This window comes from Cyprinus carpio, chromosome B13, assembly GCF_018340385.1.
Source record: "Cyprinus carpio isolate SPL01 chromosome B13, ASM1834038v1, whole genome shotgun sequence".
Lineage (NCBI taxonomy): Eukaryota > Metazoa > Chordata > Actinopteri > Cypriniformes > Cyprinidae > Cyprinus > Cyprinus carpio.
In genome coordinates this window covers 11,751,812-11,767,505 of record NC_056609.1, presented here as the reverse complement: position 1 = coordinate 11,767,505, position 15,694 = coordinate 11,751,812, and the positions used below count along the sequence as shown (strand labels likewise).

Below are 15,694 nucleotides of genomic sequence, written 5' to 3'. Positions count from 1 at the left end.
ATATTCCTAATGAATAGAAGTACAAAGTGCAACATCCCAAACTGCATACCATAGGTACATATTTGACACCATATGACTGAAATAGATGCGTTCAGATATTACACCTGTCTCTGATAATCATATGCTTCGTAAATATATTTAAAACCCCAGTTAGGCAGTTTCATTTTGTTACGCTGATGGGCTGGGTTTTGGAACAAGTGCCCTTCATTGTAGACTGTGTGTCTGAAGGAATAATTCTGTTTACATCTGGCTGAAATTTAGCAAAGTCGCTTACAGCACCTTCAAAAAGCCAAAAATCCTCCTTCTCCGTGGAGGTTATCATAATACAGCTCTCATCCACATCCGCCTTCAGAGCCAACTACCAATCACAGCGCAGCTCTCTTCCACGTCCAGTCTCACGAGCCAACTGTAGACCTCTCTTCTCTAAACACCTCCTTTTCACACAAGAAGTGTCCGTTCAACATTACGGCCCTCTTCAGGCGGATTTTCAAGGCGAGACCGGAAGTGCGTTCAGTGTACTGTCACCACGCAGAGGAAAGCGGTGAGCACTGAGATCATCTGCTTCAAGGAGTACCTGAACCTTACCTGTGCTGATCTAGCAAGGTCTGTGTAAGATATTTTATTGAACGACTCTTTAATCAAAAATGCCCGTTTGTCTGTTTTGATATGGTTGTTGTGCTCCTGTAACGTTAACGTAGCGTGAGATTATGTTGAAGCTAACATAACGGTATTTTAGCCCGCTGAAGGGGATATGAGTTTGCCCATAATTAAATTGAATACTTAATAAGTAAAGAAAAAAAATTGAACATACAAAGCAGCTTGACAAAGTGACAGCTTCGGTCAAATTAAATTAAATTCATGTCAGAGAAAATGTCGGTAGTTTGCATGTCTTTGTCAGTTTAACGTTACACCAGCTGAGCAGCTAGCATTAGCCACAATAGCTGTAAATATGCGCTTTGTATCGCTCGATTTTCCATGGTAGATACACAATACACATTCATTTAGTTAATAAACAGTTTAGTTACATACTTTCTGCGGTAAAAACCTGTGCAAGTTTACCAGCCCCGGCCAGTCCTTCTTCTTTCTGTATGTATTGCTAATCTCACGTTCATCTGTCAGACATTGTTGTTTACAGGCGTGCATGGCAATAAGCGTATTAATAAGCATGAATATAAAGAGACAGGGTTCGTCCTGTTCATGAGTAAATATGGTTTAAAAGCTGTTACTTTAATGTCTTCAGTCATTCATTTTCTTGGTTTTACTTTCACTTTAGAAACTATTATAATTCACCCACCACAACTGTGTTGGCATAGCTGCAGCTTCAACAGTCTTCGTGACAGAGACCTCATTCAGTTTTTCTTAAGTCTAAAAACTACCTTGTTCCCACAAATCAGGTTTAAACAACTTCTAAACCTTTTGTTTCTCGGTCTAATTGGTTGCTATAATCTAGATTTTTTTGTGATCTTCACAGAAGCTGATAGGATGTCTGGAGATTTGCCTCTGAATATCAACATTAAGGAACCACGATGGGACCAGGGCACGTTTATGGGCCGAGCTCAGCACTTCTTCATGGTGACGGACCCCAGAAATGTGCTGCTGTCCAGTGAGGTTTTAGAGGATGCCAGAGTTACTGTGGAGAACTACAGGTCTGTGATCTCCCTGGTCTGTTTTAATGCTCTATCTATGAACTTCAGGGGTGAAATCCTGTACTTTAACATCATGTAGGAACTGTTGAATTACCAATCACAACATTTCTGTAGAGGTTTTAGAGTGCAATATATAGAATGTTAATTTTCCTTTCTAAACAGACTCTTAAAACACTGAAGCATGGATTTGTTGTTTGAAACTAGGCCCTGCAAATGACATCTGTGCAACCTCTATCAACAAGCGTCTTGTTTTCATAAATAGCAGCAAGGTTTCACTTTGTTGAAAGAGGAGAAAGAGGTGAAATGAAAGTCTGTTCAAATAATAAGAGACTTTTATATAATGAATGATTCGTATTCTTTTAAACACACTTTTGAACTGTGGTATAAGAGTGTTTTCGTAAAACAATTCATGCTTTTATTCAGTAAGGATGCATTACATTAATAAAGAAAAAGTGGCATCAGATACTTTTACTTTGTTACAAGAAATTTCTATTTCAGATAAATAGTTCTTTGAAACTTTCTATTCGTCATAGAATCCCCAAAAAAGCATCACAATTTCCACAAAAATAGCAGCATAGCTGTTTTCAACATTGATGATAATGCAGAATGTCTTAAAGCACCAAATCAGCATATTGTGTTTTTTTTTTTAAGATCATGTGACACATGACTAGAGTATTAGCTGCTGAAAATTAAGTTTTTAGGAAATTCTCTTGGTGAGCATAAGAGACTTCTTTCAAAAAAATAAAAAAAAAAAGTAAAAAATACCAATCTCAATCTTTTGAAGTAGCATATATATGTGTGTGTGTGTGTGTGTGTTTTACCTCCTCTGATGTTTTCAAACACTCCCCCCATCATCCATTGGTCACACAAACAGATGCCAGTCCCACCCCAAATGCCATTGGTCAGTGTTGCTGGTTAAGATACTCAAAATAAAAATAGCAATGTTTTGAAAGTGCCACAGAGCTTTTCAGAGGAATCAACCCATGAATGGCTTACTTATGTCCCTTTCAAAAATTACAAAAATTATCAAAAATTACACACTTCACCTTTAAATACTGTTTTAGCTCTCCATGCTGTTGTCAGTTTATCATAGGTTCAGTCTGTGTTTTCATGTATTACTGTTACTGTACTGCTGTGCCCTCTTTTACAGGTTGGGAATCGTGAAGCCTGGGCTAACAGAAGATGAACTATGGAGGGCCAAATACATCTATGACTCTGCTTTCCACCCAGACACAGGAGAGAAAATGCTGCTAGTTGGACGCATGTCTGCACAAGTGCCCATGAACATGACCATTACGGGTTGCATGCTTACCTTTTACAGGTAAGCACACTGTCACACTCATCGTTCTGGACACCATATGGGCAGAAAGTGTATATAGACCTGAAAATGTTATACATTTAAGGCAGAAAAGGAAACCGAGTAAATCTTTCCATGGCATGGGATAAACATCCCCGCTCAGTTCTGTGAATACTTCCTAAATGAGTCATCATGGAAGGACAAGTTTTGTGGTTTGATTCAGGGTTAGAAGGTTGACTGTTTTATGCTGGTATTTTGTGCTCTTAAAGCATTAATCAAAAGTAAAAGAATACTTGACTAAGATTGAGGAAAAAAGTGACATTTCTTTTTTTACTGGTTTTGTGGACTTTATTTATATTTTATTTTTTTACTTGGATCAGTGAGTCATCTGTAAGTGAGTCATTTTGAGCAAGACCAACATGTGACTCAAATTACAGCCTTGTGTGGGAGATTCTTATGACTGCAGCAGTCAATGAAAGGGTTTTTAATTATAAATAGTCTTAAAATATTTTTAAAAAATATATGCATTTAAGTCTTTCTCTCTCTGTGTGTGTGTTATCAGGACAACCCCAGCAGTGGTGTTCTGGCAGTGGGTAAACCAGTCCTTCAACGCCATTGTCAACTACACTAACCGCAGTGGAGACGCGGCAATCACCATGAAGTATGAAGGCTAAGATCGCTACTACAAACAATCTAGATGCAGGTTTCTATATGGAGGCCTCATGGCAGCTCTCTCTTGATGGTGTGATGTGTTTCGCCCACACTATGTTGGTATATTGCACAGTTTCGTTTCCTGAAAGCTGTTGCATGAGCCAGATTGCCATGATGATACAAATGGTGGAATCTGTTCCACTTGTACTCCATGAACTTTCATGGAGCAGAGATGCCAGTGTTTCATGATCACTACACATTCTGAATACAGGCAGATTCAGACAGCATGCTCATTTATTCATGTTTCCATGCCGATCATGTGTTTATTGGCAGTTCATTATCTAACAACATAATTGCCTGTATCATTTTTTCACTAAGCATCAGTTGCTGGATTTGCAGGTTATGCAGTGAGGCTTGTACTGTTTTAAAATTGTTTATGACACATGCTATAGGGATGAACACACGACTCAACATCATAGCTTTTTCTAAACCCAAGGAGAGTTGTGCATTCTGTAATATCATTAATTATGAGCTCCATGAAAAATATTAATGGTTCTGATGTGTTCAGTGATACTTAAGACATATATATTTTTTATTTTTTACTTTTGCAGTCAGCTTGGAGCAGCCTACGTTAGTGCTACAACCGGAGCTGTAGTAACAGCCCTTGGACTGAAGTCTCTGGCCAAGGTCTGTCCTTTCACTAAACTACTCAGTATTTATAGTTAATTACACAGTGACTTTAAGCAAACAAACTATTTTAACATTAAAGGCCAGATTTACTAAACAGGGCAAATAAGCGTTAGAGCGCAATTCCATAAAAGTGCCAATGAAAGGGGAAAATTCTGCAGGTGATTTAGGCCCCGTTTACACTAGTGCGTTTTTGTTTTAAAATGGCGTTTTAGAATAAAAACGATCTTCGTCTACACTGGCATTTCAGAAACGATCTCCGTCTACACTACACAACCTAAAACGCATGTCACATGACCATTCATGCGGGTACGGCCATAGATATGAATAGGTAGATTCCCTATAATTTCGATTGCGAACGCCTCTCTGTGCTTGGAGCGATCGAATGGGGAATCTACCTATACCTCTATGGGTACAAGCTGTTAATAAATCTGGCCCGTAGATATAAGTTAACTACTCACTACTATTTTAATTTATATATTTTCATAAATACAGTACTGTTCACTTTTTTTTTTTTGAGGATTAACATTAAAAAAAATAATTGATTTGATCATCTCTTATGCCTTCCAAGGCTGTGTTTATTTGATCAAAATTGTGACATTTTAAATTAAAGAACTTTTTTTTTTTTTTGTTTGTTTTTTTTTTTAATTCATATATTCTCAGCAGCTATTACTCCAGTCAGCAAACAGCAAAAGATGTTTTTAAAAAATTAGACAGCGGTTAAATATTTTTATCTTTATTACCCTGTGCAAACATTTGATTCACCTCTTTCTTGGCTTAAAGGAATAGTTCACCCCAAAATGATGAAAAATTTGAACTATCCCTTTAATTGTTGACTGTTGTTTTTATATCTAGACAATATATGGCAGTAGTGACTTGAAATATCTTATCTTTTCTCAGCACTTGCCACCTATTATGGGGCGTTTTGTTCCATTTGCTGCAGTGGCAGCAGCAAACTGTATCAACATACCCTTCATGAGACAAAGGTTAGTGAGACAACTGTTTTTTAATTACAAAATTACAAAAAGGAAATATTTTAATTTAAAATGCATAGTGTAACAATGACTTGAAATGAAAAAGTGTTATAATGTATTAATAACTGTTATTACAATTATTCTTGAGATTGTAATGCATTATAAGGCAAAATTAATGCATTAAAACTACTTTATAATGCATTATACATAAGGCTTTAAGCAAAGTATTAGCAAATGTTTCTCAATTCTTTTTCTACAGAGAGCTGAAGTGTGGCATTCCTGTTACCGATGCTGAGGGAAAACGTCTCGGAGAATCAAGTAAAGCTGCTCAGCAAGCCATCGTACAAGTGGTGGTGTCTCGTATCGGCATGGCAGTGCCAGCCATGGGTAAGCTTTTGTAGATTTTTTTTTTTCACAAATATATTTTGGAGCTCCTATATATTTTGTTTTGTTTTTTAATAAAATGTATTGAATCACTAAATGTATTCTATCCACTTCTTATTCACAGCCAAATAAATGAGTAAAATATTAATTAAAAAATTTTTTTTTTCCCTCAAACAGCTATTCCTCCAGTTATCATGAATGCCTTGGAGAAGAAGGCCTTTATGAAAGTAAGGAATCACAAACAGAATAATTTCAAGCGTCTATCTGAATCTGTCTGAGAGGACATGTTTTAAACTGCTTCTTAAAAATGTGTTCATTTCTCAGCGGTTTCCGGTTCTCAATGCCCCTGTACAAGTTGGACTTGTTGGACTCTGGTGAGTTTTTAAGGCATTGTTTGTTTGCTATACACCGCAATCATGGTTTAAAACAATGAATGCATGACTTATTTGACATCTATCTCCACAGTCTGGTGTTTGCCACTCCGCTGTGCTGTGCTCTGTTCCCACAGAAGAGGTGAGTTCTTCGAATTTAGAAACGCTTTTGCCATGGTTTGTTTGACGTGCTGATTTAGGTTGTTTTCTGTCTCTGTGATTCTATGAAGGTGAGCAGCCTGGAGCCAGAGCTTCAAGAGAATATACGACAAAGCAATCCGAACATCACTACTGTTTATTTTAACAAGGGTCTGTAGAGAGGTCTAGGTTGCAGCCCATGTTGATGTCCTCCACTGCACTGGAGGTGAAGGGTAGAACATATTTATTTTTGTTTTATATTTTTTTTTGACAGTTTTACCCATGTCATTGTATTATCCAAAATGAAGGTCAGAACTTGCTGCTGGATTTAGTTAAAGATGCTTGAATGTTAACTGCTGCATTGCTTTGCGCCTCCATCTTGTGTTGACCACACACACGTAGACTTATTTACCCGTATATTCATTACTTTGATTTATACTAGATTATCGTAGGCATGTTGTATGAATTTTTTTTTTTTTTTTTTCATTTCTTGATGTTTGGCTTGGAACTTTCTATGATTTCTAGGTTTGTGACTCAAACGTCGCTCAAAATTTTCCCATGTGCGTTGTTACTAAAGACAGTTAAGGAAATTGGGTTTTCATCTTTATTCTGCTAGAAGGAGTATTTCCACATTTCATGCTCCTCTATGTGCCCATTAAGTGCACTTACGCAGTGAACGCAGTGTGCTTTACTCTGTACTACAAAAGAAACCTTGAGATGTGCAAACACTCCTTCATGAGCACATCAACAATTATCGGGTGACTATCACTGATATCATTTCCTGCAGGCCATACTTCATTATTTCTGTTTAAGCCTTATAGACCTGTGTGGTTTGAAGTCATTGCAAATGTCTCCAAGACATCTGGTTGTGTGGATTGTAGTTTGTGTACTCAAGAAAGGTCAAAATAATATTTATTGGAATATTTAATACTTATTATTAGTATTTGTGATTGTATGAATAATTTTCCCAAATATGACAGAATGTGTCTGGGCTTAAAGACAAGCACTACATATCTCAGGCAGCAAGAGCAAATGATAAGAACAAAGTTTGCTCATATTCGATAGAAATATGTTCGGTTGGAGTATGAAGAAAAAGTTGCTTCATATGCCCTGCTTGATCATGTATTATATCTCAGACATGTACAGTTATGGGAACAACAATCAGATTTCTTTATTGTTTTCATGGGGGAATCTATTATGTGTTTTATTAATATATATGATGATGTCAGTCATAGTATCTGTAGTATATGATATAACCATTAGTTAGTTCACTAGCCTCTGGTCCTGTAACTTGAGCACATATGATCAAACTTGTTTTCCCTGATGTATTGTGGTAATGTTACGGTGTGTAGTTTTGTTGTTTGAAAAAGTTAACAAACCTTTACCGTGGTTTTTTGTTTGTTTGTTTTTAGACTTGTCATTATTAGACTTGTCATCTCATCATATCCTCTAAGAGGCAGTAGAGATCTGTTGTTTTTGACCTAAGCACTCCATTGTAGGCATATAATTTCGCCTAATATCGAAGCACATTTAATGTTACACAGGTACAGTATGCTGTTGAAAGCAGTCATGGTTTGATGCCTGCTTTATTTAATGCACAAATTCCCTGTTACAGTGATGATAATACAAAAACATGTCTAGGTTTGATATAGAGACGTGTTGGATTTGTTATGCAAATATGACTATTTGATTGTGATTTATACAAAACTCTGATTTCTAATCGGGATGTCCTGTTACACCAAATATCAAGGACCACTTCAGCCACCTAGTGTCAAGACTCGTTCTTCCTTTTAAAATGCGCAGTGTACCCGCATATAAAGTTTGGTTGGTCATGTAATGCTCACCAGCATCACAATGCTTTATAGTGATGCTCAACATAATAGACACAGAATTCCAAACTTAAACCGACAAATGTTATACTGTCAGTACTGTCATAGCATCCTGACCCAGCTTACTGTCTGTAATAGCAGCAATACACCAAATTATTAACAAAGGTTGTGTTTCAAGGTCTTTCAAATATTTTATGATTTTAAATTGCACTAGACCACTGACAATGTTTATAGGATGTAAAACCATAATGTTGTAATTGTACAGATTTAATATCATGTTAATGAACTTACAGTGATCATGTTACTTTATATATGCAGTTATAACATTATGGTTGTCCATTAAATTGTCTTATGTCAAAACAAAATATAGACTGTCACACCAAATAAGACCTCGCCAAAAGAAAACTGATTCACTGCACATATGCTTGATGCTCGGAGCACAATTTATTGATCGGTCTCCTTTAGTATGAAAAGTGCAAGTGCAATAATTGGGTTGATGTACTTGCATGTTAAGGAAGACCCACTTAAGCAGTTATTGTATATGTTATTATTGGTGCTTATTGTTTTATTTTTCCAGCGTTTTATATTGTTTTGTTAAATCATTGTATTTTATCTGGAACAATGTAATAAAGATATTAAACTACATCTGAGACTATACTTTGTTTGTCAGCATTTGATATAGATGGGCATCATACTTAGAAGAACCAAGAAAATATTTGGCTTATTACAGTTGATTTAAAGGAATAGTTCCACCAAAGAGTAAAATTTGCCCTCAGGTCATCCAAGAATCTTGCTCACAAAGGATCCTCACCAGTGAATGGGTGCCGTCAGAAGGTCGAGTCCAAATGGCTAATAAAACAAATAAAGAAATCACAAATAATCCACCCAACTCTAGTCCATCAGTTAATGTCTTCTGAAGTGAGAAGCTGTGTGTTTAACAAATTCAGACATTTTTGACAAAAAAAAAAAAATCCAGCTAAAATACAAGCTTGTCTGAATCAGGGGAGAAATATGCACACATCAAGTAGCATTTACAAACAAAACATGTCAGTGGATTTTGATGTGAGAGGACAACAAAGGATGAACTTTTCCACTGGAGAAAAAGTTATGGGTTATTGATTCATTTTGGCCAGAAGCAATGTTTTAAAGTTAAAATGCCTTGGTAAAGTTGTTTCTTACAAACACACAGCTTTTCATTTCACAAGATGTTAATCGATTGACTGAAGTCATATGGATTATTGTGATGCTTTTAACAGCTGCTTAAATTCTCATTCTGAAAGCTCCCATTCCCTGGAGGGGATCCATAGGTGAACAATTCATTGTGGGGAGTAAATGTTAATTTTAGGGTGAACTATTCCTTTAATCAGACCCGGATGGCTTGTCTTCCCCAGATGGAACACAGATTTCTAATTAAACAACAAGCAAAATGCTATCATTAGAGCCTTTAAAATGCAAGCGTACCAGTAGGTGGGCAGAGAATTGCCTTTGTTGCACATGCAAATATACTAATCGGGGATTAGAGCTGAATGGCTCAGTAGCAAGTGGTGTGGAGAAATACTATGTAAATGACTGCAATTCACATGGATAATACACAAAAGAATCTCAAAGGAAGACAAACTGAATTTTTGGAGATGACATGTTTATTGTTCATTGTGTCCACCCGTAGCTGTACCTTTGGCTGCTCACTGACCAGAAACCAGCAGGTTTGTAAGCATGTGTTTGCATCAAATCTGCTCTTTCAACATGGAGTTTGGAAACAGACTTTCATTAATACACATACCACAGAAAACCACCAGTGTGGCAGCAGGCAACCAAAGGAAAAACAACAATACGGTAATTCATGACAAGCAATTTCTAAAGTGCCAAAACCATATTACTTAATTACACAACATTAGTCCTATTTGTACATACCAAAGCAACAGAATTAAAATAAGGCCACATGCAATTCTGTGGCATTGTTACATAGCTCTTAAATGTACCAGTCAGTGCTAACAATTCAACAACCTGAGCTTTTCTCTCTATTCACAGCATTAGTAGGAGAGATGAAGTGTGATGAGGTGGGTTGTGACTCTGTATCAAGGGAGAACTCTCCCTAATCTATTTTACCTGATAAACTTAGACAACGTCTACTTTTCTACCACAATTTTCTTAGCGGCTTCCAAAACCGACTGTATGCTGACTTTATCTCCAAACTCCTTTTCTCTGTGCTCTAGAAGAACCCCCTGAAAACAACAAAAAACAGTATATGTGTGGACAACCAAGTGGTTGAAGAAGCTCTGAAATGCACTGTGAAAGCACTTTCTTGCTTTGTAAGGGTGCTATGAAATACCTAATAAATTACCTGTTCTCCTGATCCGATGACAAACACCCCTCCCAGGATGAAACCTTCTCCGTTCATGTTGCCTTGGTGACCTGACCTCCAGGCCCTTATAAAGTTTTGCCAGACTCCCAAGCGAATGAAACCAAGCACACCCATCTTCCTCTGTTGTGGCCCATAAAAAGCTTGCTGTGCACAATTACACACCCAAGCAGAATAAATAATGAATGAATAATCAATTATTGGTAACTTTATGCTCTATTCTGTAATACATTTGGTAATAAATCATGCAGGGATGATTGAGCTTCTGTTTAACACATATGATTTGCTCTATGTACTGTATGTGCGAGTCTCTTTCAGAAGCTCAATTCATATGGATGTCTTTTATGATCCCTTTATGAACTTTTTGAAGCGTCAACGTTTTGGTTTCATGGACTTAAAATGAAAGGAGGCACAGAAAACTCTCAGGTTTAATCAAAACATCTTCATTTGTGTTTCAAAGATGAACAGAAGTCTTATGGGTTTGGAATTACAGTAAATGATGACAGAATTTCCATTTTGGGGTGAACTATGCCATTAATGTTTACTAACCTTTTCATCCAGGAAGATCTCCCCTGCAAAGTGAGGCCTGAAGTCCAGAATCTCTGTACCTTCATTCTCCTTCACAACAGCATACAGAGGGACCCCGAGCTCATCCAGCTGGGGCTTCAGAGAGGACAGCTCAGAGGCTTCCTGCAGAGACACAATCATGTCATCAGCAGCCCCATATGTTTAATTATATATTTAATATTTAGACTTATGGGTTTGTGCTTTTAGCAACTAATAGTAGTGTAGTATTCTTAGCTTCTTTTTAAGGAATAGTTCACCCAAAATTTAAATTTGCTGAAAATGTACTCAACCCCAGGCTGTCCAAGATGTAAATGAGTTTGTTTCTTCAGATTGGAAAAAATTCAACATTACATCACTTGTTCACCAATGGATCCTCTGCAGGGAATGGGTGCCGTCAGAATGAGACTCAACATCACAATAATCCACAAGTGATCCACATGAGTCCAGTCCATCAGTTAATGTCTTGTGAAGTAAGAAGCTGTTTGTTAACAGCATATTTGTGTTAAATAAATAAATCTGTTATACACATATACACAGTATATAATATACACAGATCGATCTCCATTTACAAGCCAAAACAGTTCTAAACAAATGTGTCAGTGGATTTTGATAAGAGAGGACAAAAGGGAATGGACTTTTTTCACTAAAGGAAGCATTATTATGGATTGTGGACTTGTATTTTGGTCAGAAGCAATTGTTTAGCAAATGCCTTGATGGATTTGTTTCCTACAAACATGCAGCTCATCGCTTCACAAGATGTTAATTGATAGACTGGACTGGAGTGATGTGGATTATTGTGATGTTTTTATCAGCTGTCTGGACTCTCATACTGACGGCATCCATTCACTGCAGAGGATCCACTGGTGAGCAAGTGATGCAATGCTAAAATCTGAGATGACAAATAAACAAACTGATTAATATCTTGGCCTGAGGGTGAGTAAATTTCATTTTTGGGGGGGGTCGAATTATTCCTTTAACACAGATTTTCCCTCAAATCAGTGCAGAAAATGCAAAAAGTGCTCAGATTTTGTCTGGGAAAAAATAAATAAATAAGAGCAACGGAAATTTGTTATGAGGAACATGATCACCTTACCTCTCTGCACAAAAATCATCCAGGTCGCCGGACAGCCATGATCACCGCACCAGATTTCTCCCAGAGAGTTTTCGCTTTTAAAGCCCTCTCATCTGAATGGATACAGATGAAAAAACATTCAATAACTACTGTGTTTCCTTCAATGCTCTTCTTAGTTATGAGAGCAACTGGCCAAAATTTAATAATAAAAAAAATCCTTATCACTTCATGCGGATTTCAAATAATTTCTTACCGCTGTTGATGGTTTTGAGGTCAGCATTTCCTAGATATTCTACAGAAGCAGGTGCCGGTTTAGTCAGCAAGAAGTCAGTGTTTGCAAGTATTAAGCCGGCGATGGCGGCCCCCACAGCGCCAAGGCCGAGTGACCACATGCCCATAGCAAGCGTCTCACCCTCCAGGACAGACGATGACACTGCGGGGAAAATATGAATGGTAGGTTACATGAAACATTCTTTATGTTATAGGTTAGATGAAACATTCATAACTGTTATATATAACTTTATATTTTCTAAGAAATACACGTGAGATGAGAGTGAGCGTTCAACTAATGCTTGATGTTTATTTTCTCCTAAAGACACTACTACAAAAACTACAGCATTTACGTACTCATCACATAACAAAGGAGGGTGTATAAGAATACAGAGGGGACAATTTGTGTTTCGTAAATACAAAACAATAACAAAGTAATTTGTGGAAGTCATGTTGTAATTTCCTTTTCACGATCAACCCAAGCAAGCAAAGAATACTATTTCACCCAAAGAGTCTGTTTTTTTTTTACCTCACATATTTGTACTATGGTAAATGAAAGCATTTAATTGCTATAACACCTCTATACCAAGACATGCTGGGGCAGGAGCAGTACCTTTTGTCTTTCTAAAGGGAGACTGGCTGTTCTGGCTTTTTCTTGAGAAGTGCTGGTTTGTCGAAAAAGCACGTAAGCATGTAGAGTTGACAGAAGCGGGGAGCACTAATGTCTTGAATGCAGTGATGGTCAGCGGGAGATACTTTGGAGGGAAGTTATGAGTTACGACTGTCTTATCAAAGGCTAGAAGCCGGGGGGACTGGGACACAGAGACCCTGTACTTGACTTCACTATTCACACAAAGAGAAAATCTTCCTCTTGGTGACAAAATCAAACGCATGGGTCGTAGTCGCATAAAGGCCATTGCTAACATCCAAGGGGAGTTTAGCCAACCTTTCCCAATCGGGTAAAAGTGCAGTTCAGTGGAAAGCTCTGGAGAGGAAAGGAAAACAGCGCTTTACCCCTCAATGTAGGTTAAAATGAAACACAAAATAAGGACTCTCTGGACGTGCACACTTGTGAAAAAGAGGTACTCTTTTAAAAAGAAGCATGCTTTTAAAAGCACTTATTACAGAAATAAAATACTCCAAAAGAACCTCTTTAATTGCTAAATAAATTCAGTGTTTTTGGACATTTAATTGCATGCAATTAAATAAAAATGTATATTTAATGCAATTAAATAAAGAACTTAAGTACATCTTTATATGTATTTCATAATTCTATTGCCTTTGAAATATGGTTGAAGTATACTGCCGAATGTACTGACAAGCCATTATGGTAAACGGAAATATACTTTAATATATTTTCTATTATAATTTGTATATCATGTAATTATATAATTGTAATGATGAAGTTGCAATTTGCGATAGTGAAAAACAAGTTTAAACTATAATAAATCAATCACTTTACATGTGCAGTAGTATACATGTTAGTAATACAAAAATGTGTGCACTTCTTTTTAAAAGTGTACTCTTCTAGTGCACTTAAATGGCAGAACACTACGTGTCCACATATAATAAGTGCATTTATTTTTCACAAGGGCATACTGTACATCCCTGCAGGTATGATTTACCTAATTAAAGGTCTCCACTGCTTAAAAAAAAATTATCCTCCTTCTAGAATGCATAAAAGGGGAAAACTGTCATTTAGCTCACGAAATGGAAAAACAACTGAACTGCAAAGGACATTTTATATGATAAAATGATTCTTAGGCTGATATGACTGACAATAAACTCTGTTTATCCTGGACACTTGTGCTGATTTCTGTCATTCATGAGATGTAACGCTACTGAATTCTAGAAAGATCGAAAGCGTTACCAAACTTAGTGTTACAAAGTGATACAATCGAGCCTAACCTGTTTACATTAGGGGTGGAAGTGTACAGAATTAAGTAATAACTTAACTGCTTACTGACCCCAAGCAAAACTGACAAAGATAAACATATGCTAATTAAACGTAAGGATACTAAAAGGATACTAAAGTAATTCTGTAGGTAATGGTGAGTCAGCATAGAGATGTTTTTTATTGTGCACCGCTTGCACGGTAAGCTAAAGTACACTGAGCTAACACCTGCTGGCTAGCTTGTCTGACTAGCTAGAGAGTTAACGTTTGATTGTTGTTGCAATACCAGATACAAGAGTTGACAATAAAAGTTAACAACAAAACGATTAATACTCACGGCTCGCGGTTCAACGTCTGTGTGTCAGTTGTCTGTTAAACTCTCTGCAGTGTGGGACAGACGCGTCGCGTTGCGCTGGAGGAGCGCTAGCCTGTCTAACCTCTTAAAGAGACAGGCAACACAAAAACATGTACTGCGCAACACTTTTACAAATCCTTTATTGTAGTGCATGTAGTTTAATGCACAAACCTAAAGGCACCGGCTGTGACAATGATTACATATAAGTTCTGTATTGTGAGACATTCTTATTGAAACAGGCTTGTAAAAAGTGTTAGCATAAGGTTTTTCTGAATGAGTTAAACACAAGCACTCGTTCATAAACACACTTTCAACCACTGAGACATGAAATAGCGTCAGAAAAATGTTTTTCAGAAACATTAAATAATCTTGCCGACCGCAGAGGCCTCGGATAAAGGCACTGATATTCTATAGACACACACACAGGTGTTAAAATAAGTACCAGATGATAATAATAATGCTTATTACAGTTATAAACAATTCATACTGAAATCACTTACTCTGTTGATCTCACAAAATTATTTAAATTATATAAAATGGTTGAAATATGAATGCAGTAACATATTTTTATGTGACACCAACTCCTGTTAGAGGTATGTGTAGTTTAGGACCTACAGACTTGCACACTGAGGCTCTTTTTTTATTTATTTATTTGTTGTAGATCAAAGCCAACATACATGGCTTACAATAACTATATACTACACATCAGGGTTTGCAAAAAAAAAAAAAAAAAAAAAACTTGAAAGGGTGACATACAATATCTATGCACACCCATAAAGGCTTTTTAAGGAAGGACTCTGAATAGGAGCACAGCGAGCATCGGAGAATGGGCCTGTACTGCTCAAAGAACCTGTGCCAAAGTAAAAATACATTCTAAACACATACAGAAAGTTTAGTTCCACTGCTTTAGGAGAACTACTTTTGTACAAAGGGTTTGGATTTAGAATACTGAAATATCACATGATAATATATATGATATATGATAACTGTTTATGCTGGTTTATATATAGAACTGTTGAAACATAAATGGGGAATTCTAAACAAATACCAAAGGAAAATAATCAGCATTTATAAGACATAAATTTAAACTAACCTGAAAGCAATTAAAGGCTAGTATTTCTCCAATTTCCACTAAATACATATTTATTAAAAGATAATTACATTATCTAAATGCATTTAAAAAAATTTATCTTACCTATC

The 15,694-nt window shown here is 36.7% G+C and overlaps 2 protein-coding genes across 2 annotated transcripts; one reads left to right on the top strand and one right to left on the bottom strand.

Annotated features, from left to right (window-relative positions):
• Window positions 1-439: 439 nt before the first annotated feature.
• Window positions 440-8,622, top strand: LOC109100563 (sideroflexin-1-like). Its single transcript, XM_042736550.1, has 11 exons — window positions 440-603; window positions 1,472-1,646; window positions 2,797-2,967; window positions 3,506-3,604; window positions 4,206-4,281; window positions 5,182-5,267; window positions 5,515-5,642; window positions 5,817-5,866; window positions 5,964-6,013; window positions 6,105-6,152; window positions 6,231-8,622. The coding sequence occupies exons 2-11, from the start codon at window positions 1,483-1,485 to the stop codon at window positions 6,325-6,327; spliced, it is 969 nt and encodes a 322-aa protein (XP_042592484.1). The 5' UTR covers window positions 440-603; window positions 1,472-1,482; the 3' UTR covers window positions 6,328-8,622.
• A 973-nt stretch (window positions 8,623-9,595) lies between these two features.
• LOC109100565 (peroxiredoxin-like 2A) lies at window positions 9,596-14,588 on the bottom strand. Its single transcript, XM_019114001.1, has 7 exons — window positions 14,477-14,588; window positions 12,859-13,230; window positions 12,229-12,408; window positions 11,997-12,088; window positions 10,886-11,026; window positions 10,319-10,483; window positions 9,596-10,199 (listed from the first exon to the last, which is right to left on the bottom strand). Exons 2-7 carry the CDS (start codon window positions 13,169-13,171, stop codon window positions 10,104-10,106), a joined length of 987 nt encoding a protein of 328 aa, XP_018969546.1. The 5' UTR covers window positions 13,172-13,230; window positions 14,477-14,588; the 3' UTR covers window positions 9,596-10,103.
• Between the last annotated feature and the right edge of the window lie 1,106 nt (window positions 14,589-15,694).